Source organism: Falco rusticolus, chromosome 6 (genome assembly GCF_015220075.1).
Source record: "Falco rusticolus isolate bFalRus1 chromosome 6, bFalRus1.pri, whole genome shotgun sequence".
In the NCBI taxonomy this organism is placed as follows: Eukaryota; Metazoa; Chordata; class Aves; order Falconiformes; family Falconidae; genus Falco; species Falco rusticolus.
In genome coordinates this window covers 11,062,509-11,086,944 of record NC_051192.1, presented here as the reverse complement: position 1 = coordinate 11,086,944, position 24,436 = coordinate 11,062,509, and the positions used below count along the sequence as shown (strand labels likewise).

The window sequence follows — 24,436 nt, the reverse complement described above, 5'->3', positions numbered from 1 at the left end:
TTATTTTAGAATCTTGGGCATAATTTGTAATAGCTGTTTTGCTGTAGGTTAAAATTTGCCATGAAATCAGATGAGCACTGCCTTATTCATAATACGATTTTTCTTTAAAGTTATACCAGGTGATGCGCTTTCTCATCCTTGAATGTGAAATACTGGATTGCTGTAGATTTATCTTTTATAGTTTCTAATAGGGGATAAATGGCTGTAAGAACAATTCTTAAAGAAAGGCAATAGAAAAAAAATAAAAATGAAGTGTTGTGCCTAAGACTACCTGAGCTTTTTAGGTGTGTTCTTTGTAATGTAGTTGAGAAACTATTTTAACAGTTCGTTTGCTTAGGAATGATTGAGGTAGTAAGCAACTTGAATTCTTCTGTGCAAGATGCAGATAGAAATGTAGAACACAGCTGTGAGTGTTGCTGCTAGAACATCATGCTTTTGGTTATTTATACTTGTACAATTACTTGAGTAGGAGTATCTTTGAAAACTTCAGTTATTTTAGGAAATTAAATCAGGCAGATAATATGTAGTAGTTAGTTTGTAGTAACATTGAAATGGTTTAGTTTTGAAACTTTTGCTCTTGAATGCATTGCAGTGTGAGTTTGAACATCAGCAGGCAATCCACGCGCTGATAATCCATGCACTTATGCTCCCCCTGCCATTTAAAAATTAATTAAAGGTCAGGCAAGTGGTATCTCTCTGAAAAACCAGTTTTCATACACCCATTCCAACCCTGACAGCGAGTCACATTAGTTCTGTACTGTGCATAATGGGAAGGAAGCTAGTGGGAGCTGAGGGAGGGCTTACAAGCGCTAGAATATCCTTCTCTTTGGAACCTGCATTGGACCCCTGTCTTGTAAATCTTGCTGTTTCTGTCACCCAGTAGCTGGGAAACCTCTGGCCAAAATTTGAGTTCACCTCTCAAGTCCATGTGCGTGGCCGCTGGTTTTTGTTGCTGTACGTAGTTACTGTAAAGTGGTTCTGCTCATCTGAAAGCAGCTCAACAACCACACTTAACTTGAATTTTCTGCAGGCAATTCTTGTGGTTTTAAAATCATAATTCCTATATGTATGGTATATACAAAGGTAACACTGATTGTTTTCTCATGTGCGGTGTGCCTTTTGTAGAAATCAAATAGGCTACATGGGTTTTTTTGTTGTTTCTCCACATAGTTTTTTCTTCTGATTTTGTCGATGTTTGGCATGAAACTCCCAGAAGGTCCGAACAGCCTTGTAGCTTCACCACAAAAAGTTTTCTTTTCTGTGGCTAGTTGGTGACAGTTCCTTATCTTAAGTTGGTGGGGAGCTGTTAATGAAGCTACTTAAGCAAGAAGTTGCAGAAACAGGAGCTGCTGGCCACTGTGATCAGTTAGGTGCTTATAATAATGTCTCAGCATAAGAAGCTATACTCTCTCTTGCAAACTTACAGTTAATTTATTACTTTCCAACAATTGGTGATGAGAAACTTGGCTGATTTTTATGGCTAAGGAAAATCACTATCATGAGAAAATACAAGAGAAATTTTAAAATACTTTGAAAGGAATTCTGTTTTTTAAGTACCTCCAAACAGAACTCTAAGAGTGCATAATTAATGTTTTATGCTATTTTAACATGTTGTAACAAAATACAGAAATTATTAGTATTTTCCTGCTTTTCTGAGTGAGCTCTATATTTGTGCTGTATCTGGGCTACAGACTAGTGCTTTCTCCTGAAACAGTAGTCCAGGCAAGCTGCTGAAAACATTCAGGGGATTCTAGCTCAGCTATATGAGCCATCCTTTTATTGTGGGTTTTGATAGGACAGTAAGTTTTTAAAAATAGATAGCATGATAGCATTCTCCTTTCTCCCCACCCTGAAATGCTTTTATATTTTTTTTGGGGGGGGTGGGGGTGATGAGATCTGCAAGTATTTTCCACAATGGCAAAAAAAGTGTGAAAAAATAAAATTTCAATGGGTTTTTAAACAGGCCTGTTTGCAACAAGCTGGTTTTAGGTGTCTTAAAAAGACTAGTTTGTGGTACTGTATGTATGGATAATAATTCGTGAAGCAGAGATACAATCTTTCTCAAGAGAAAGTGAAGATACTTGCTTACAGAGTCAAGCCTCCAACTTTGCTTTCGAGCAGAGGTTTTGCACAGCTCTGCTAGGCCTTCTGTCAGGCTGCGTGCCTTGCTACCCCTTCTTCCTCCTCTTCTCTGCAAAGTGTCAGTCTTGTTTGCTCTTCCCTTTCTTGGGCTTCCTCAGATCACTGTCTCTTCTCTGCCTGGAAGGGGACTTCTGTTATTAAATATCTTCTCTGACAGCTCTTCTGACAAACCCTCTATAGTCTACTCTGCAAAGGCTTCTTGATGTTTTGTTCCATGGCAAAAGACTCCTGGCAGGTCTGTCCTGTTTGATCATAGGAGCCTCACTGTGGAGCTATCAAGGATCTATGTCAATTGTGAACACCTCATGACTCAAAAGAGCAGGCTTTTGAGGTGATAGACTTTTTCCATAACTTGCATCGTGTTCTGAGCATGAGGAATTCCACAAGCTGATACTCTGGGGCTTGCTCCTGTGCTGGTATTTTGCTGTGTCCCGCAAACCCTGGACACTGGTCGTCTTCTTGAGATATCATCACAAAGGCATTGTCTGTCTCTCTTGTTTGATTCTGTCCCACAGTAATTTCTGCAACTGCTAATTTCTCCAAACTTGGATAGTCCTGGTCAGTCAGATGACCCACAGTATACCAGCCTTTGCATGAGCTGTCTTGAAGATATTTTCAGTAAATTGTGCAACTGTATTGTACCAAAGAAAACAGTCTTTGTCATTTGAAAACCTAAACTGCTCTTTTGTGCTTAAAAAAATAACAAAAACCACCACAGATTCAATAACTGCATCAAACTGTCTACAGAAAACCTCTGTAATGATTTTCTATAAACTGTGATCATCACTGGAAACAGTAACTTGCAAGATTTAATATATTGACAATACCTGCAAATTAAGACAACTCCACTGAAAAAGCTAGCAGCTTTCCAAAGTGCACTGGGAATCCAGTATACAGCTGTGCCATCAGACACAAACTGTATTTTTTTCTGAAGACGGTATTACGGTTGTTCTTAATAATGTAAGGAGGACGATTCTAAAAGATTCTTCTTGCATAATAATAGTGCAGTCCAGATATCATGTATGAATTTTAACACAGAAAGAAAACCACACCACTCATACCTAAAACTATACAGAGCATCCTTAAATATTCACAGTGTATTCTGGAAGGTGATTCTAGCTTGAAATAAGTATTTGCAGAACTGACTCATCACAGGGTTGATATTAGCCTTTCGACCTCCCTATACTGATGCAAAACAAATTTCTTGTGGGCCAGGGTTCACCAAACGGAAATGGACTTTACCTAACCAATAAATATAAAATTAATCAGTGCATCTTTCTCCCACAAAATAATGGCTGAAGAGCCCAATCTCTGTGCATGCATATGATAGAATACAGTAGACTTTGTCACTTCAAATACCCTTGTGGAAATTCAGGGTTAAGCTAAAGAAGTCATTATACATTAGAATAAAACTGCACAGACAACTGGTAGAGGACAGACATTCGCAGTTATTGGTAGGAGGGTACTTCTCACAGAGCTTGCTGTCTGACCTGCCAGCCCTGATCTTCAAGTGAAACTAGTAAAATACTTAAAAGTTTCTGGGAGATGACATTCATAATCTTACTGAATAGTGAAAGCTAGCTGCTTTGCCCTGTTGGCTGTGTTACCATGCACTGCCAGACATCATCACCTCATTTTTCTGTCGTTCATCCCTGATCGGCTTGAGGGATCTTGATTCATCTGAGATCAAATCCTTATGGATTTCCATTTAAAACAGCTCTTTCTCTAACAGGCTTGCAAGCAGTTTTTTGGCTTTTATACACTTCCACATACTGTACTGGCTGAGAATGATGCTCTGGTAAGAACCAGCAAAATTAGAAATTTTCACTCTCTTGGTGGTGGTCTTGTATGTAGAAATCTGGTTTACAACTCTTTGGAGGCACTTAGTCCAGGTTCCGAAGAGAGGTTTCTGATAGCTCTGCCGAGTTATTGCTTGTAAATGTGCTGGTTTATCAGTTGGTGACCAGTTCATTGCCCCCAAATACATCTACCATGAAATGAAGTTGTGGATCTGCTGTCAAGAAGCAAGTCCACATTAGCTTTAACAGAGAGCATGTTGATCTTAAAAGTGATAAAGGCATCACCTTGTCTGTGCAGCAATCTGTATTTCTGTGCAAGAAGACAAGCAAAATGTTTGCCTAATGTTTCCAAGAGGATTGCTCAGCTGCTGCTGGAGTCAGCTTGCCTTGCCTTTGCTTCTGTTGCCACTTCAATGTAGCCCTAGTTTTATAAGCTCCACTGATCTGCCTCATGTTTTCTTTATTTTCATCTCATAGCCTACAAAACAGATTTACTCTTAAAAAACAAAGCTTCCAAAATACACTACTTTGTTAGACGTAGCTTACTCTGTTACCCAGAGAATTATGTGAAACTATTACTATAAAGTTTACTCTGCCCTTTTTTCTGTCAGTAACAACCTTCATCATTGCTGAAATGTCTTCGTATCTGGTTGCTGAACACCTCGTGCTCCTCCCTTTAGCCAGTTATCACAATGACAGCTCTTCTTTGAATGAGGTGATAGAATGACTGCTGATTCCTGTTTCTTCAGTTAGTCAACAGTTTAAAACCAAAGGAATAGAGCAACAGCTTGGCATCTGTACTATTTTCTAGTTGTTCTGCTGGTATAATCTAAGTGAGAGTTTCATTTAGGGAACCTTACTTCACATGTGATTTGTGGTTAAATTGAGAATGACAGATATATTGCTTAAGGGGAAGATTAAAAGTGACATCTGGATTATATAAGCATCTTCAGGATTGTGTTACTCTGATATATTATTGACACTTTGTCTAATGTTTGAGTAGTTTAGTAGCCTTCAGTTTGTTTTGTGAATTCGTGTTGCTTTTAGTTCAGTTAAGGCTGTTGGAAGTGAAACCCATGCTAGCTTCAACGAAGAAGAGCCAAATGTAAATCCAAGCCAGGAAGGCTGTACCGCTAGACAGAGACATATGAGATTTTTAGCCATATGGTCCTCTTCCTTCAGTGAATATTTATATATACAGTTCTTATGTCCAGTTCCATCCATAACTGAGAGATTGTTTAGATCAGTGGAGACTGAGCTGCCATGCAGCACCGTGCTTGTAAGCAATGCTTTTGACCATTTCCAGCTTCCTCACAGACCAGCTTTTTCTGACAGGAGATGACCTGGCTTTTGTTGGATTTTTTCCTGATGTTTCACATCTTGAATACACCAATGCAGCCAGCCTGTTAATGAGGTCACTCATTCTTTACCAAGTTTTAGCTCCTAAATAATATGCTTACGAGATGTGGCTATGGCATGGATCACGTAAGTTTGCAGCAGGAAGCCTTTCCTTTTCTGCTCTGGCTTCTTATTGTTTCTGTATCTTCAAGTTAAAAGAGTCCTTTATCTTTCACATGCGTACTGGCCTGAATGTAATACAACGCAAAGATCACAAACCAATCTTGAGTAAGAACCACAGGCTGCAGGTTGGGTGCAAGGGCAAGGCTAAAGCTTGTTTGGGCAGTGTGTGGAGCTCTCTCAGGACCGCTCTGGGGCACTGCAGTGAAGGTGCAGAGAAGCGTTTGCTTCAGGTGGTGGCAGGTACACGGGTTTTGTACCCTGAATTTTTCATGATAAATGCACACCTGTATTTACACTTCAAGTGAAAACTGAAACAAAGATTTCCACTGCGTGTGGAGGTGGTAAGAGGCATCAAACCATCTGTGAGAGATGTTAGAAGTATTGCTTACAGCAGTGTGCTGCTGCGGAGCTCTCTGCTGTCCGTCGTAGAAGGGAGACAAGAAGCTCAGCAGAATGGAACTAAAACTCGGGCAACTTCAGGATTTTCAGTACAGTGTCTTTTTCCCTTTAAAGGCATTACCTGCTAGTAGTTTTCCTTTAGCAATCCTGTGAATGTTACTTTAAGTGTGGGGTTGGTTGTTGGAAAACTATGCTGTATAAATGGCATTGTTTGTTGTGGTTCAGTGGTTTTCATATCAAGTTTGTTCAGTTTTCAGTTAAGATGGTTTTTTTTTCTAGCTCTCAGCCTTCCAAGTTTGGCTTGCCTTTTCAGAATCAAGCTGTGTTCTTGGCTCAAGAAATTTCTTTGTAGATTAAAGTTTAAAAGGCTAAGTCTTGGTCCAGTGCGATTTTCATACTCTGTGATAACAGCTTCAAACAGTTACACAGGTTATTCCATGGGTGATCTTGCAACTGGAATTCAAGAGCTCATCAGCAAATGTACTTCTAATTCAAACTTACGCTAGTTTTCTTTTAGACCAACAACAGTAAAGCGTAAACCAAAACAAATTATATAAATTTTGCCAGTCAAGAGTAAATCAAATGCTTTTTTGTTGGGTTTTCTTCCCCAATAAAATTGCATGTTTTAGACTATTCTCAAATCAGATCTTTATTTCAGTCCAGTGTTACCTTCCAGAAAAAAATGGAAGCTTTAACAAGGAAGTAACAAGCATGAATAACAAAACCCAAACCAAACAGGAGTTGAGGGGTTATGCATGAGATAGAGAACAATAACAATTACCAAACTTTCCATAAGGATGACATCTGTGAAAAGTTAACCTTGTTGGATGGTGGTGTAGAAGGTTATACAAGAGAGGCAATTGCAGGGCTGTCATAGTATACAGAGGCTTTCAGGTTCTGAAAATGTGCCTTGCCTAAGTTACTTTATACAGTGACTTAAAATATCCCATTCAGAACTGGACCTAAGAGTGCTGATTATTTAATACTGGCATTCACAAGCTTAATAGACATTTCAATTGAAAAATTATTTCATATGTGCTATTAATAACCTTGCAAATTCAGAGTAATTTCCGTTTCCTTTTCCATGTTGATTTGCAGCTGCTGTTGGCTTTCTGACAGTTTCCAGTGTCATTACCATGTCAGCCCCTTTCTTTCTGGGGAAAGTTATTGACGTTATTTATACAAATCCCAGTGAAGACTTCACTGACAGCCTGACCAGCCTGTGTGCCTTGCTGAGTGGAATCTTTTTATGTGGTGCTGCTGCTAATGCTGTTCGTGTCTACCTCATGCAGACTGCAGGTAAGAACAGAGGCAAAAAGGGGTACCAAGTCATCTCTTTTCACAGAGTGAGGATCTAATCTAATGATCTGAAATAAATTCTTGGCACTGGCTGAGAGATCCTCTTAGAATCAGTAGCTTTTTTTTACCAGATCAAAGGTAAACTAATAGTGCAAAGATAAGTACGTTGGAATAATTGTTCATTTTTATTTACTGTTACATGACACCTTCAAGTTTGCTCTCTTCTGATATATTAAAACTCTGTAATGTGACTTGTTCAGTGCTACATAATCCTCTGATTTTTATATTGTCAGTGTCTGTGTAAAGTCTTGTGTGCCGTGCTTGACTGACTTCTGTTTCTGACAGGACAAAGAATTGTGAAACGTTTGAGAACAGCCATGTTCTCCTCTATTCTGAAGCAAGAAACTGCTTTCTTTGACAAGACCAGAACAGGAGAGCTGATAAACCGCTTATCTTCAGATACAGCCCTTTTGGGCCGTTCGGTGACTGAAAACCTTTCAGATGGGCTCAGGGCAGGAGCACAAGCATCTGTGGGGGTTGGAATGATGGTAAGGTCGTTTCTTCCCTGCTTGTCACCTCCTGTAGTTCCGAGTTTGTTTCAGTTCTGTTAGGTAATGTATGAATATGATTCAGTTCAGAAACTGCTATGTGTTCTTGGATAGAAGTGTATTTCACTGGTTATCCACAATAACTTTTGTGTACTGCATTGCAATGGATGATGTGGCTGTAGCCACTTGATGTTTAGTCACAAGCCAAAGTATTGAGAATGAAGGTTTGAAATGAACTACTGTTGCTGCCTGAATTTGTCAAGCAAAGCACAGGAGGCAAATAGCTTAACTCTATTCTTACTGAAGATATTAAAATCAGTGATAACATTCCCATGGCTGTAGGTAAAATAGGGTGTGAAGGGACTGTTGTAAAATCCGTTGAAGTGCAGTGCATCAGTTAATGTTCCTTGGTGGTCAGTTCATCTACATAAAAATCTCACTTGCCTTGATGTTTTTTGTGGCATTAATTTTGTTACAATATTCTGAGAAAAGATATGTTGGTGGCAGTTATCTTAAAGCGGGTCATTTCTGCTGTCTACTTGGAGATAAAAACAGCAAAAATTCTCCTCATAAAAATAAGCTTCCAATATTGACAGTTATTAGAAACTGTGAAGAGTTTCCACTATGAAGCTTTAAAGCTTTAATACTTGGTCACTGATAAGAGTTATGGCTTTCTGTATTTATCTAAGCAAATAAGAGTCTGAGGTTTTATCTTACCATAAATTAAATGGAATAGCTTTATGTAAGGCATTCTGCTCAGAAATACTGCCATGATACTGTGTTAAAAGGTGGACTATAAAAGCTTGCCCCGAGTGAATAGATTATTATGAAATAATTATAAAACCTGTCAATTAAGTTGATTTTGAATTTTTCTAGAGATTTTTCTTTTCATGATTTCAAGATGAAATGAAAACACATTAGAGCTAATTTCAATAAACCTAATGAAAATAACCTATTTAGGAGCTTTGATGGTTGTTACAAGTGATAAGGTGTTGCAACAGTAAACAAAAAGTAAATTAAATATATCCATTATTCCAGGTTATGAACATTTATGGGTGTAGGGAGCGCAGGTGACTCCATCTGTTCCTTGGTTACCCAGAAGGAGTGTATGATATTTCTCCGCTCAAACTTACTGTATTACACCATCTATTTAAAAGTTGGGAAAGTGCTTTAGCAACTATGTAATAGCTTATGTCTTTCATCCCCAAGAGATTTCCTGGTAGGCCTGTTTACTGGCAGGTTAAAATACTCAGCTAAACCACACAGTGAACCAGTGAGAAAGCTAGAAATGAAATCCAGACCACTTTGCTTATAATCCTTTGTTCTAACCACAGGATACATCCCTAGTGCTGTGGAAGAATGGATATTTTGCCTGGAAGAAAGAAAATATGATAAATGAAAGCATGGCAGCACTAAATTACAATCCTACTAGCTTTAGAAAACTCTAGCAAGGGAAGTTGCACTCCAGTATTCCAGCGGTTATTTTTAATCTGAACACTAAACCCTAACACATACCTTTTTCTTGTAGTTTTTTGTGTCTCCCAGCCTTGCTGCGTTTGTTCTGAGCATTGTGCCACCCTTGGCTGTCCTGGCTGTGATTTATGGAAGATACTTGCGAAAACTTACTAAAATGACCCAAGATTCTCTTGCAGAAGCAACACAGGTAATGTTTTAACAGATGCTTTCTAGTTAACATCAAAGTTGCTCTAGTGTATTTAGGTTAATATCTCTGAAGTTACAGATCTTCTGAAGATAATTGTACTGTTCATTGCCCTGAGCCATGCTGAGCCTGTAGTTTTGCACCTGAATAGTATGAAAGGTAAACATCAGTAACACTTATTCATAGATCTCAAAACCAACCATGCTTTGGTGGTCCTGAACAATATCATGTGGAGGTACCAGATGTTGAGAATTTGGAAATATAGGAAAGGATTAGGCTTTAGCTTTGTGAGATCATTAAAAAACACAACAAAAAACCTATGAAGTCCTGTGTAATTTGGTACCTGAACCATGGTTATGAGTTTGAAACCATCGGAAGCATCCTAATGGATCCATTTTTTAAGAAAACTTTGCTAGCAAATCCTTCTCTGGAATTAATTTTTGATGTTTGACCTTACCGCCAGCTCTTGAATGTTTGTGAGGCTTGATATTTCTTAAACTTCACTGGGCACCTCAGCACATAGCCAGGTATTTGGGAGGAAAGTAGAGGAAGCCGTTGTAGCTAAAGAGGCTGTTGTAGAGGGGCCTTTGTTGTGTTGCTGACTGCTCTGACACATAGCAAAGTGCTAGCAGAGAATAGTAGTGATAGTGACCTCCTCACAGGCTGAGGGTGGGGAAACATTATTAAAAAGCACAGAAATATAATTAGGAAACATGTAGTTAAAATAACCACAGTTGTCAGCTGTTTTAAACTTGAGATGTCCTTTGTTAGGACTTTGCAAATTGACTCTGCAAAAGGAAGATTAGCTGTCTTCTGTTTATCTTCCTCATCCTGTGCTGAAGGGAGGCTCGTGCCTTTGTGAGCCAGGTGTGGGACTTCACATGAACAAGCAATTTTAATGTCCCATTCAAATCTTCATGTTGAATGAGGGATGGAAGAAGGACAATTGCATTTTTATATTGTATTTTTACTCACAAAAGGGGGCCTTCTTTTTTGTAAGACCGTTACAGTGTTATGGTAACCATATATATATATGGTTATGTAACGAAATAATTGATTACAGTTGAGTTAATTTTAGAATCAATACTTTGCTGTTTAGCAGTTAAAAATAAAATACTGAGTTGAAGTGAGACATTAGTAGTTGAGTTAAATTAATTCCCAATGTTGCTTTGATCAAGTGAGTGGAATTGTTTCAGGAAATAACTGCAGTCTTTCTTGCATGATTTAGCATATAATAGAATATTTTTAATTTTTCCCCTTGCCACATTGTTATTGCAAGTTATTGTGAATAATAATTTTCTTATGTGTGTTGTTCACATCAAATTAAGGTGGGTTTTTTTGACCCTACTTTTATATTTTTCTCTCTCTGCTAATACTTAAGGCAATCTCAAAGTTCTTAAATTGCCTGGGCATGCAGGTTACTTTTAACATAGTAGAATTTAAAACAAAAAAAAGGAGTGAGGGGGGAGAGGAGGGCATGAGAAATTTTCCACTGGTATCCAAAGGAATGTATGTGAACATTAGCTTAGTGACACTGGTTTAACTTTCAAATGTTCTGTAATATGAACGTTCTAAATTGTGTGTCTGTGTGCATTTGTTTTCTTCTTTGCTTTAATGTAGTTAGCTGAAGAGCGTATTGGAAACATAAGAACAGTTCGAGCTTTTGGGCAAGAAGTAGCTGAAATGGAGAAATATGCAAATAAAGTTGATTATGTGCTACAACTGGCTAAAAAAGAGGCACTAGCTCGGGCAGGCTTCTTTGGAGCAGTAAGTGTTTTTGGATGAAAGTAAACCAACCATGTTATGCCAAGTGTCAATTATTTTAAAATTCATTAAAATACTTATAAATCTGCAAGTAGATGAATTGAGTGCAAACAGAACCTACATCAAACTGTGGGAAGACTGAACTTAAATCAGTCTAAATTGCTGTGAAACTCCACCTCAAGATACAGTGGTATGATAAAACCAGTTTAAGCTCTATTTCTACCCTGTGCCCTATACCTGAGCCCATACCTCCTATTCAGGGAAATAAAGGAGTGAAAACCTTCCCCACCCTTAGCGTTTTACAGCTTTGGCTTTCTGATGAGATGAGCATCGATGCAAAGGAAGCTGGGGAGGGAGGGTGGGGTTTTATTTTTTCATAACAGCTTGCAATGAATTTGTGTAATAGTATTCAAAAACTGCAGAATAACTGCAGGCTCTTCTCCTTTAGTGATGGTTAAGAATGTTCGGTGTTCCTTTCCATTGTGGAGAAAAAAACAAACAAAAATGTGTTGCTTGCTCTTTGAATGTGTGTTGGATAGTGTAGTGCAGTGACACTGGATGTCTGTCTGGCTTTTGGATTGCTTTGCTTTAGAATTGGTTTTGTTCAAATTTAACTCAGTCCTCTAAAAATCTAGATAGCCATAGTATGGGAATTCTTTTATTAGAAGGAAAAATCTGAAACAATATTTTAGAGGGTGAAATTTAAGGTGTACATGACAAAATCTGCCTTTCCCTCTTTTTCCTTAGACTGGCCTTTCTGGAAATTTAATTGTCCTCTCAGTCTTGTACAAAGGTGGATTACTAATGGGCAATGCCTACATGACAGTTGGTGAACTCTCATCTTTCCTAATGTATGCTTTCTGGGTTGGAATAAGCATTGGAGGTATGGAATGAGAAATTAGATTTTCTTCACTTCAAAGCATTTCAGTCAGTATGGGGGCGGGAGGGAAGAAGCTCTTAAAAGACCTGGCTTTCTTAAAAAGTCTTTTCCAAATGATCTTCTCAAGAAATCATGCCTAATTTTTTTTCCTGAGGAGTTAAGGAAATTAATAATATATAACTTTATATAAACCTTCCATTTTCACAAAGGAATACAGAGGTTATTTTTGGGGTTTTTTTTTCAACGTTGTGTGTGACAGATACATATTACTTTTCATTTTCTTTGGGTCTAAATTAAGATACTTGGTATAATGTGTAAAGAAGTAATACTGGTATTATATTTTTTACAAAATACGTGGGTCTGTGTTAAACATACTTTGTTTAGAAAAGTGTGTAGATTTTAGTTGTACTTCAATATAGGGTGTCTTGAGCTGGAAGAGTAAACAAAGTGCCAGCAGAGCACTACACTCTGGTGCTAACCTTTTGTTTTTTCCTTACTGACTGACTCCTCCTTGAAGCTCAGACTCTGTAATCTACTGGCCCAGAAACAAACTGTTCATCTTCTTGACAGAGCAGTCTTCACTACTGCATACAGGCAAAAATGAAGATAAGGTACTTGAAGTTTGACAGCTGATTGGAAGGGTTTCTCTTTAAAATGAGTCTGCTACTTTTGATAGACCCACAGGACAGTGCAGTTCATCTGTACTCTTCTAAGATGAAGCCTGATATCGTGGGAAGCACAAAGATGCACCTGAAGGCAAAATTCACAAAACCTGCTTCCTTGAATATCAAAATTCCAGTGGCACCCATTCCAACTACCAAAACCATTTCTTCTGTGCTTAAATCATCCGAGTTTGGTCAGCAGACTGATACCTGGCACTTTGAAAATGTGGGATAAATTAATGTTAAATAAATGAAAAATAAGGTTAGAAACTGATAAAATGTCATTGAATTATAAAACTTTTTTAATTGTACTTAAGATTATTGAAGAATATAGTTCTGCACAGAGCTCATTCTCATGGGGACTCTGAAGTAAAGGTGTCTTGTCACAAGAAGCCTGCCTTCCTTGACATTCTCCACAAGCATCAGTTTAGTCTTAGGTTTTGTGCCCTCCCTCCCACGTGGCGGACTCAGCCAGGCTCCCCTGTAGTAGTACAACCCTGTCTGACAAAGAAGGGCATTCAGAGTGCTTCATTCTACTGAACAGTTTTGAAAATATAGCTGGTTGTATGCAAGGCTGTTTCTCTGAAGTTGGATGCTGTTCTTCCCGACAGATGAATGAAGATGAGTTGCTTTGCTTTTGAGTATATGCAAGCTGAAGTGCGTTACCATTTTCTTCTTTTTTCTTCAGAATGATTTGTTTCACAGAGATAAATGAGAATGGTGAATAGGGATTATTGGTAGCTCTCAAGTGAAAGCAGATAGGATTTAAATCAACAAGTCTGATAGTGTGTTGGAGTAAAAAATCCCCTACACATCTCATGCTTCAGTGCTGGTGATGAAAAGTATAATGCAAATGTTATGTCTCCTATGTCTTCCATTCCTTATGGATGCATAATACTTTTCTGCTTTGTGTTTAGGTCTGAGTTCCTTTTATTCTGAGCTAATGAAAGGACTGGGTGCTGGTGGACGCTTGTGGGAACTCACTGAAAGGAAGCCCCAGCTTACATTTAATGGTGGGTCCCTGGTTTGTTACTGCTCATAAGTTGATTTTTCTCTTACTGGTCACCAGTACTTCAGAAGAATGTGTGTGATATTTGAAGGTAGTACTGACTTACATTCTTTTGAAAGAAACTAGATACAGTGGTAATTCTTCTGACTTTTCCTAACTATGAAATAGATGATGAGAATTTCCTTTAATCAGAAATTTTAGAAGCTGAAAATCTGGTGGGTTTTTTCTTTCTTCTTGAATTAATTGAGAATATGCTTTTAAATATATTACTTTAAAAGTTATGTGGCTGAGGACACGCTCATTTCTAGCTTCTTGGAATATTTCTTTGATGTCATCACCACTTTCTCTTGGATCAGCTTTAGAGTGAAAAGAATGGAAGTAATTAAAAGAAGGGGGGGAAGAAGCTCTGAGACAGCTGTATCTCATATTTCCACTAGGAGGTTTAGCATGCTCATCTCTAATGGCTTAAGAAAGTAACAATCTGAAAAGAGAAGCTTTTGAAACCAGGTGTTTTTCATTAAGAGTTTCTCCGGTTTAAATAGTTCATACTGATCCATGAAAACAGTTCCTTAGCAAGACATGTTGATTTGAAACCTAACTTGCAAGCACAGACCATTTGAGGCTTTTCAGCAGCACGTGCCAAATGGAATTTTTGAGGAGCTCTGCAGTGGGAGTGGGGGACTGAGGCATGACTGGGAAATGAAAGGAAGGAAGGGGTGGGGAGTCCTGCTGCTTGGGAGAGTGTGGATGTGCAGGTACAGCAGGTGTTGCATTTGGAACGATTTGCACCTCTCCTCACAGCAGCACCGCCCACATTTCTTCCTCCTTTTAGAGGGGCAAGGAGCCACTATAGCACATGGCTTACCTAATTCACCTACGGGTAATGGAGTGACGGGCCTTTTGCTGTGTGACCAGCCTGCTGTACTAGGCAGTCTCTTAGGTGCTTGTAGCGTTTGACCTGGTAACATGGGCATAATATTTTTCATACAGCTGCAGTGTTCTAAGGGAACAAGGAAGTTTTGAAGGGGAGGTAGTGTCCATATTAATCAATGGAAATGTGAGGAGAGACGAGCAAATTTTGTGGCGGATCAGTCATTCACATGTAAATTCTTTCCATGGGCTGCTTTAGGCCTAAAGATAGGTTTGTGAGTCTGAAGTCACATCTGTTTTTATTAGTATGTTTATAGAAAAATATGCTCACCTTCAAGAGGTGTTAGATTTTTATGGAAGCTGCATTTTTTTAATGCATATTTTTATGATGCAGGAGTCAAATCCAAAACAGAAACTTCATCTGTAAATCTGCCTTTTAAATAAAAATTTAAATATAATAACATTTAAAGAAAAAAAAAGTAGTAACAATTTAAATAATATTTAATTATTTAAATAGTATAATTAAACTTTTAGAATATTGAATACTTTAATATATTTTATATATTTTAATATAGTAAATTTTAATTTAATTTTTTAATTTTAATATAGTAAATAAATTACTTCAGGCAATATATTTTTATTTACAGCTTTATTCTTCAGAAGCTAGACAATGCCCTCCAGTATATTTTGTATAAAGAACATTTGCCTGTATCCATCAAAGTTGTTCAGTGAGCTGCTTGTAGAAGATACTTCTAGTGTGAATTGCTGTTTTATTTAATCAGCTGCATCCCACTAAGCAAAAGTCATACATGAGTGTTCACCAGCTCTCTATGTTGTTAAGAAAGGCAATATAGCAGAGTCCAGGTGAGCTGTCAACACTAGTTTGCCTCTTGAGTTTTATATGGTCTTGTAATTTGGAAACATTGTAAGGGTTATTCTAAGGGGAAGACTCAGAAAGGAACATCCAACAGACCTAAGAGATCTTTTGAGTAAGCTCTAACTTTAGGGAATCATGAAATCGTAGAATACCAGGTTGGAAGGGACCTCAAGGATCACCTGGTCCAACCTTTCTTGGCAAAAGCACGGTCTAGACAAGATGGCCCAGCACCCCGTCCAGCCAGATCTTAGAAGTGCCCAATGTTGGGGAATCCACCACTTCCCTGGGGAGATTCATTCCAAAGGCTGATTGCTCTCATTGTGAAAAGTTTTCCTCTTGTGTCCAATTGGAATCTCCCCAGGAAGACTTGTACCCATTACCCCTCGTCTTTTCCATGGGACTCCTTGTGAGAAGGGGGTCTCCATCTTCTTTGTAGCCACCCTTTAAATACTGGAACATGGGGATAAGGGCTCCCCTGAGCCGCCTTTTCTCAAGGCTGAACGAACCCCGTTCTGTCAGCCTTTCCTCTCACGGCAGGCTTCCCAGGCCTTTGGCCATCTTTGTGGCTCTTCTCTGGACTCGGTGCAGCCTGTCCACATCTGTTTTGTATAGCGGGGACCAAAACTGAACACAGTATTCCAGGTGTGGCTGACGAGTGCCGAGTAGAGTGGGATAATGGCTTCTTTCTCTCTGCTGGTGATGCCCTTGGTGCTGCAGCCCAGCGTCCTGACAGCTTGCTTTGCCGCAGCACACAGAATGAATGGAATTTTATCTTTTGCATTGGTTATTATAGAGGAGTTCTTTAGAAATGCTGTTCTTCAAATTTCTGTTCTGCTTCTGTCTCCCTGCACTGGAATTCCTCGAGTTCTTAATCTGATGGACACCAAGTCACAGTCTGGCCTCTGTCTCATTTGTCTTCTCAGCTGCAGGTCTGTCTGTAGGATACTTATCAATCTGCATAGGCTTTAACTTAGGCAGTGAAAGGTACTATTGTCTCCAGTGGATGGAAGCAGAATAGCAGATACTTGTCCAAAAGGTGACCACCAGCTGGCTGATGAAGGGATAGCTGCACACTCTTTAGCAATGAAGCCATCTTAACCTTCCTGCCGTGACATCCAGTGCCACACTGTGATTTGCTGTGCCCTTCAGAGACCTAGTACAACTGCTGATTTCATCATCATTTCGATGTGTTTTTTTTTTTTTAATCTGGATTATTTTAGTGGTCATCTTTACAGTGGTACCAGTGCAAAGTAAGCAGTAGTATTGGGGCAGAAGTTGTCTTTCCGACTGCAGCTAATGGATCGCTTAATTATACCTATAGTGACATGTAGAAAACAATCTTTATTTTATAGATGGAACATAAATCAGGCAAAATTTCAGAAGTCCATGTAGCATAGGCTTACAGAAAGCTTCTTTTAGGTTTCCTTTCAGTGTAAACTGAATACATTAGGAGAGGATATAAACCTTTGTCTCAAAACCCAATTAAAATTGATTTCTGGCTCTTCAGGCAATAAAGCCAAGAGACTGTTTCTCTACTGTCCAAACCTACCTGAAACATCTGTTCTTGGCTACACAGGTTTTTATTTTCACAAATCTCCAGCTGTTGTTAGTGATGATATCTTGGGAACAAATTACAATATCATCTTTTCCTCTATATAGAATCCAAACAAGAAACAAGCACAATCCTGTATATAGCTTTTAGATATTTTTACAGTAATATATAAAGGAAGGACTTGTGGTACCAGACTTCCTGTATTGCAGCAGATCTCAGTGTTTCAGGCCAGGGAATGGACTGTGCAATAACTGGAACTGAGAATAAAGATAAGCTATTACTTTGGTAATAGTAAGGATTAGGCTTCTAGGACAGGATTTATCAAATAAATTTATTTTCCTAAAGGGAGGTTTACAGACTGAGGTGCTTTTATGTAACAAGCGAGTTACAGTGTTTATGTCTGTGGATTAAAGGCAAGGAAGGGAGCTGAAATTGTATGCTTTTGCCTTTGCCATTTCTATGCTTCTACCATTAAATAGAAAGCTTGGAGAAGAGGCGGGGATCTAGGAAAAAGAAAGCAAAATAAATAATTTGCTGTAGCAACAGCAGGACTAGTAAAATCTTGATTGCTGCTGATGGGTGTCTGTTTCCTACCCGCAGTTACTGTTTAACGAAACAGGGGCATGTGCTACCGTGTGCTGTGGCTAGTTACCATGTGCTGTGTCTGAAAGGATTTTGAGCTGCATGTTTTTAGCAGGAATAAATGCTACTTGGATGTTGCTTTGCTGCTGCCAGTTTTCACAAAATGGGTAGGAACTTTGTCAGTGAGACCTTTGGGAGTGCAGCACCACTGTCCAATTAGTTTGCTTTGTATGGATATGTGTCACTGGGACTTAACAGGGCTTGAAAAAATTGGTTTCCTTTGTCTTACTTATTTTTCTAGTACTGCTGTTCTTTTAACATAATCATTTAAATCAAATGTTGCCTTCCAGAAATAAGCTGGTTTTATTTAACTTTGGCAATCATTCATTCATGATGGTTTGTTGTGGTATTTCACAAATGAAATTTTAGTTTCAGTGAACGGTTGCATAAGAGTTATGCCTCTGATTGGTCTTTGAATACACTGTTGTCCTGAATTTAATAAATATACTTTCAATTTAAAAAAAAATGCCATTAATACAACAAACCTAGCAGTAACTTTATTCTGGTGACAGCTTTTGCTTAAAAGCGACCCAGTTAATAGGTAGTGGAGAGGGAGCTGCTCTTGTTCAAAGAGGAGGGTGTTTTAGGTGACTTGTGCCTTGGTGAAAGGGCAGTAAGTGATTTGCAGTGTTTATCTTTTTGCATGTGTTCTATGGCAACAGGACTTTGGCCTTCAACAATGCCATTTTATTTCATTACTCCTAATCGACAAAGCTTAAATTGTTTATAATATGTTTAAAAGTTCAGATAATTCTATTAGAATATCTATTAGAAATGAACATTATTTGTTGTTAGGTATTAGCAAGATGCAAATTCTGCCTCTTGCTGTAGAGCAACCTGAAATTGCATTCAGGAACAAGTACCACACAGCCTCAGTCATGGCTGAAATATAATCCCTGTGGTCTGGAATTGTGGCTATCCCTAGATTTTACATGGAGATAGCTATTTCCATTGGGTGTCTGTAAAGCAAGTTCTAGGAGGGCTGAGCTGATATTTGTTTCTGTTCACGTTTCTGTATTTTGTTCTTTGTCACATAGAGGGAATCACATTAGGCAGAGACACATTCAGAGGTGCTTTGGAATTCAAGGATGTTGAATTTGCATATCCGACACGTCCAGAAACATCAATTTTCAAAGATTTTAGCCTTTCCATTCCAGCTGGCTCTGTTATGGCTCTGGTTGGCCCAAGTGGTGCAGGGAAATCAACTATTGTATCCCTTCTGCTGAGGCTGTATGATCCTATCTCAGGTATGTTTTGTGTGTTGCGCTCATTCATGACAATTGATACTTCACATTTCAGATACACCTTATAAACAGTTAGGGTTCCTGTTCTTGAGGTCCTGATGTGACTATTCCATTTATACACTGTGCTTCACTCTGGGCTGTATGGTTACCTTATGGTGGTGCTGAAGAGGTTTGCATTTCTGATCGCACCAGTATGTGATTCCTCGGGGGTTGTTCTCAGCTCTTTTTTTCTGCCTCTTTTAGTACTTGTCCAACACACTTGACTGTTTCCTCATTTAAGGTACTATCACCATTGACGGCTTTGATATCCGTCAGTTAAATCCATTGTGGTTCAGGACAAAGATTGGAACAGTGAGCCAGGTAAGGAAGAAAAAAAAAAAATTCTAAGTGAATAATTTTGTGTTATTAACTAGCTGTGCCTCACTTCTTTTTAAAACTACATGATCTTGCTTCTCAGTGAAATCCCTCCATCTCACCATAACTGCTGTTGTGCGTGCTTTGTTCTAAAAATAAGACTGAGAGCTAGTCCCATTATTCTATAGCCTGTTTTTACATAGTGGTAGAGATCCAAAGCGTTAGCTTAGAAGAAAAGTATGCATGTGGAGACTGGAAAGTACATTGTTGCAAATTGTATAGGCATGACCATCTTGATGTTTGCTATGATTTGTTGAAGAAAGCTTAACATTTAATGACATTTTGTATTAATGGAAGTTACACAATCATGTTTTACACAACCATTTGAAAACTGACCTGTGCTCTGTGTTGTTTCCAGGCAAACACAATTCCACTAGCAAAGCATGAAAATACAGCACTGTTGGCACTTACTCTTGTAGTGCCCTCTCCCTAGCAACCCCCAAACTCTGGAAGTACAGGGAGATGTTCAATGATCTCTTAAAAATAAACTTGTTTGACCAAATAAAATATGTATGTTCCTTCCCTCATCTCCCCAGATGCTTCACAGTGCCGTTAACTGTTAGGTTAACTTTTCTGATTAAAAGCATAAGGATAACTGGGTATATATTGCATTTCAAAACATATCCTTTATGTAATAATACCACCAAAAGCCTTTGTGCAAAGATTATTTTCATGTGGGCACATTAGCATTTTTCTTTTTGAATGTATGTATTCCACTTGAGTTACCAGTAGGAGATACCGGTATTCATACTATAGCATGTCTATTTTATATACAGAGCAGATTACCTTGTTTCAGACATTATCCTATTGTGCATCACTTGTCCTATCTGCCAGCCCTCTTCTTGTTTTAACCTTTCACATAAATTAAATGCACAAAATGCCATGAATCTGTTGTAGAGATTTAAGAGAAGATCATCATTGTTGCAGATTATGATATGTAGTAAAGTACAAAGGGAGGTTTTCTGATGTTTGGATGAATAGCTCTTTCTGAACTCTTCCTCAAATATTAGGAATTGAGGGTTATGTTATGTATTGTTAGTTAAAAAAGCCAGTTATTTTTAATTTGGTTTTCAGGTGCCCATTTTGTTTTAGGAGAGGTGGGGTTTTTTTGTTTTTAATTAATTCTAGCTTATATATTCTTTGTATAGATATTAAAAGAATTAATGCTGGATCTTGTGCATGGGATTTAGTTTATTTGAGACATAGACAATACATGCATGTATTACAGATTACCATATTAGTTACGTTTTTTTGATTTATCAGGAACCAATTCGTTTCTCCTGTTCTATTGCTGAAAATATTGCCTATGGCGCAGAGGATCCTTCTACTGTGACGGCAGAGGCGATTCAGAAGGTTGCTGAATAGCTAATGCCGCTCGTTTTATCAGAGCTTTCCAAAAGGGTTTGACACTGTAGTTGGAGAACAAGGCATTTTGCTTTCAGGTACATTCTTTATTGCTTATTTTTAAAAACTTGATGCTCTCGAGTGAAGTAAACATTCATATTTTTTTGTTACCAGTTTTGTCTCCAAGTCACAGCCTGCCATAGGTACTAAAAAAAAAAAATAAATACATTAAAAAAATCCCAGCCATCTCTCCATTCACACACCCCACCCACCCCCCGCCCTGCCAAAGTACATGTACCTAATCAGCCCAGTCAGGCATTCAGTTACAAATTACTTCACATCTGTTTTCCTATTTCAATTACTGAGCTGTTCCCCCAGGTGGACAGAAGCAACGAATTGCAATTGCTCGAGCTCTGTCAAGGTAAGCAGCACCAAATAGTATTTTGATTTTTTAGGGTTTTTTTTTGGTGTGGGTGTTGGTTTTTTTTTGAGAGGCAGACCGGGTTAAAAAGGAGGAGGTCTTTCACTGGGAGAGGTGGAAAAATCTTTTTAGAAAGAAAATGCTATCTTTACATTATGAAGAAGTTTTGAAAGGAATGAGAGGTTTAACTAAAGACAGATTACTTATGTAGTGCTTCTTCCCATCTTTCAGTCATGTTTCTGCCAGTTCTTGCAAGACTGATGGTAAATCATTGTCTAATGGCTCACTTTCATAAGACCAGGCCAAGGATGAAGGAGGACTTAGAATGTGGTGCTAGTAAACTTCATCTATGACACTTCTGTCTCTGTTCAGAAACTCTGTCATTTAGGGTTGATTTTTCTAAGTTGCAGTTTACTAGTATGATAGTTGCACTGTCTTGGCTTTGAGGGGAGCTGGTCTGGATTTGGGACAAGCTACTATTTCAGGCACAATTTGTGTGGTTTTTTTTTCTTCAAGAGTTGTCATGGATCTAGCTTTAGGGTATGCTCTGTGCTGCCCAAATTTGAGGGGGCTTCTGAGGATCAGAAGCACAGAGAGTTTGGTTGAAGGACAGACACGGGGCTTCATGGGGAGGCAGTTTGGTGCTGATGCTCAGCTGAAAGTTTTGACCCTTGCTGAAACTAGGTTACAGTCAGGTTAAGCTGTGCAGGTCCCTATAGCATCCTGGCATGCCCAGTTCTTCTAGATTACAGGGAAATTTTCATATTACCAATTCTCTTTTTACCACAAATGCTGAAAAGCTGATTGCAATTTCATGTCAAGTACAGTTCATGGGAGTAGAGACTTTACTGGGGGGGGAAGGGAGGGGGGAGTAGGTAAAAAATAAATGAGTAGTTGATGTATTGGTGATTGGGGGTGTAGCGGAGACCCTTCTTTTCCAGATAAAGTCTAAATCTTTTACTCTGAACTTTATAAAGGCAGTTTAGGTACTGTAATTCAGAAGAAGCTGCTTAGGGATTTGAGTGCGGGCAATCTTTTTTATTATTTACTTGCGAAGTTCTTAAATGCTAGTTCTTATGTACTACATATTTCATCTGTGGGTGAAATACTACTTGTGGTAGGTTTTTGTATTTTTTGTAACTAAGTTCTATATAGTGGACTGACTACAGGCAGTGGGTAGCTGAGCCTCTGTAAAAGGTCCATGTAAGAGCAGTAAATAAGAAATTAAACATCTGACCACAGTGCTGACAAGTATGCATTAAAAATAGTCTCCCACATTTAGTTTGTATCTTTCAAATAGTTATCAGATAATACTATTGTTACTTTGGTGTGGAAACTTTGAAGATGGGAGAGTGTTGTTTCTGTTTTGTCCTCTTAGCATTTAGACTTCTTAGAAGTAGTGTTTTGAACACTCTCAGTTCTTTTGATGAAGTAATTACACTTACTGGAGTTTTAAGCTGCATGAATCCTGCTCTCTATTGATACAAATATTTGGAACTTACCTAATTGTTATTATAACCAATTTTACTTTCTTCCTCAGAATCTAAAATTCTTTGTTAGATGAAGCAACAAGGTAAGAAAGAAATAAATAGAAACTTAGAAACTATCTATCTGTAAAACTCAGGTTTGGGAAGTATTTCTCTTCTTTTTTTAGCATGCTCTTGCACAAATTCGCTAGCCCTTTATTTTTCTCTACCCACAAAACAGAATATGGTTTCTAGAATGTGTGAGTTGGTTAGACCTGTGATAAAAGCTGTTCATTGCAAAGTAGGAAGGATAGGTGGTGTACTGTGTTGTAATTTTTCATGGAGTTTAATTTCTAATATGTAACTTGATTTTGAAACATCTACTTAAAGCTTTTTGTATCTTAGTTTAAATGAAGGTTTTGGTGTAAAAGAGAGATGATTATACTGCATGTCACAATTTTTTTTTCACTGATATAGTGTATTTCTCCATGCATATTTTTGCATACAAGAATATGTATGCCTATAACTTGGATGTGCGTACTGGCATATTCATGAAACTTTGCTGCAGTCATTGGTTATCTTCACCAACAATAGTTTTCATTTTTTTTATTTGCAGTTTTAGCAAAATAAGCCTAATGCATACAAGTAACCTGTCTTAAAGTAACAAAATCTTCCTCTCTCTCCCGCTTCCCATTTCTTACTAGTGCTTTGGATGCTGAAATGAATACCTCGTACAAGAAGCTCTGGACGGCTGATGGAGGGAGGACAGTCCTAATTATTGCCCATGTCTGTCTACTATCAGAATGCTGATTTGTTGCAGTCCTTGGCCAGGGTAAAATTCTTGAATGTGGAAAACATGAGGAACTACTTGCAAATCCAAATGGACTTTTCAGGAAACTAATGCAGAAACAAGCTTTTCCTCAGAATAGTGATACTTTTGCATTAGATTTACAAACCAGAGAACAGGAGGTATTAAAAAAAAATGTATGAGAGAATGTATGAATAATGGAAGCTTACAAACTACAAAGAATATAACTTATGTTTCAGTTATGTAAAGTAGATGTTATATTTTTCCAAAATGTACAAAATATTCTTTTGAAACTTAAATGTGTTTAAACTTTTTATTGAAAGCTTTTTAATAATTATTGCAACTTTAAAAAATATCTATCACATTGAGATATTTTCAGTGTATAGATTCTTCTGCTTTGTGTTACGTTAATTGAGACCATGTAAACCTTGTTTGCTGTAATGCACTGTATGATGATGTGTTGCATTCTCAAGTAACTTCAGTATTTTAAGGATAATTAAATAAGATTATAATTTTCATATTATTGTCTCTTCCATTTTAAGGAACTTCTGCTTTCTATGCTTGTCAGCAGTCTTAAAATGCTGAAATTCAAAAATGCATGACACTAACATACTCTGAAAGTTCTGTCTGACTTCCACTGCACTGTCCTTCCAGTTACCATTTGTTCTGAAATGTGAAAGTTGATTATGATCACCATCTACAGTTACTATAGAGAATTACATATGAGAACACATTTTAGAAAGTATGGAAGTTGGAGAAAAGTTCTCTAAAACAAACAAAAAACCCCCAAAAATGTGAAACTAAATGAAACAACCTAAATGACTTGACATAAGGACAAAGGAAGTATATATTAAGTTAGTATATATTAAGATTAGGAAAATCTGAAATTTGCATGTATTTTCTTCTCTGTTTTCCCAGTTCTTTAGTTTAGGTTCTTTCTAAGGTGGTGTCCAGAAGAGCACACTGATGCATATTTTAAGCTTTTTGTCCTTTTTAAAGGCATATATAAGTTTTTTATTGTTACTTAAAATTTCATTCATAGAAATCCTGAGGTTTGCCTAGTTACCTTACTAGGGGCAACTAGTAAACTACCTTCTCAAGGACAACTAGTAAAG

General features: G+C 38.0%; 1 protein-coding gene across 1 annotated transcript; it reads left to right on the top strand.

Moving 5' to 3' along the window:
* The first annotated feature begins 1,846 nt into the window (after positions 1–1,846).
* Positions 1,847–23,839, top strand: ABCB10 (ATP binding cassette subfamily B member 10). Its single transcript, XM_037391351.1, has 12 exons — positions 1,847–5,702; positions 6,960–7,160; positions 7,506–7,708; positions 9,237–9,371; positions 10,989–11,135; positions 11,880–12,015; positions 13,592–13,687; positions 18,662–18,871; positions 19,149–19,228; positions 21,005–21,047; positions 22,588–22,620; positions 23,218–23,839. Exons 1-11 carry the CDS (start codon positions 5,405–5,407, stop codon positions 22,605–22,607), a joined length of 1,569 nt encoding a protein of 522 aa, XP_037247248.1. The 5' UTR covers positions 1,847–5,404; the 3' UTR covers positions 22,608–22,620; positions 23,218–23,839.
* The last annotated feature ends 597 nt before the right edge of the window (positions 23,840–24,436 follow it).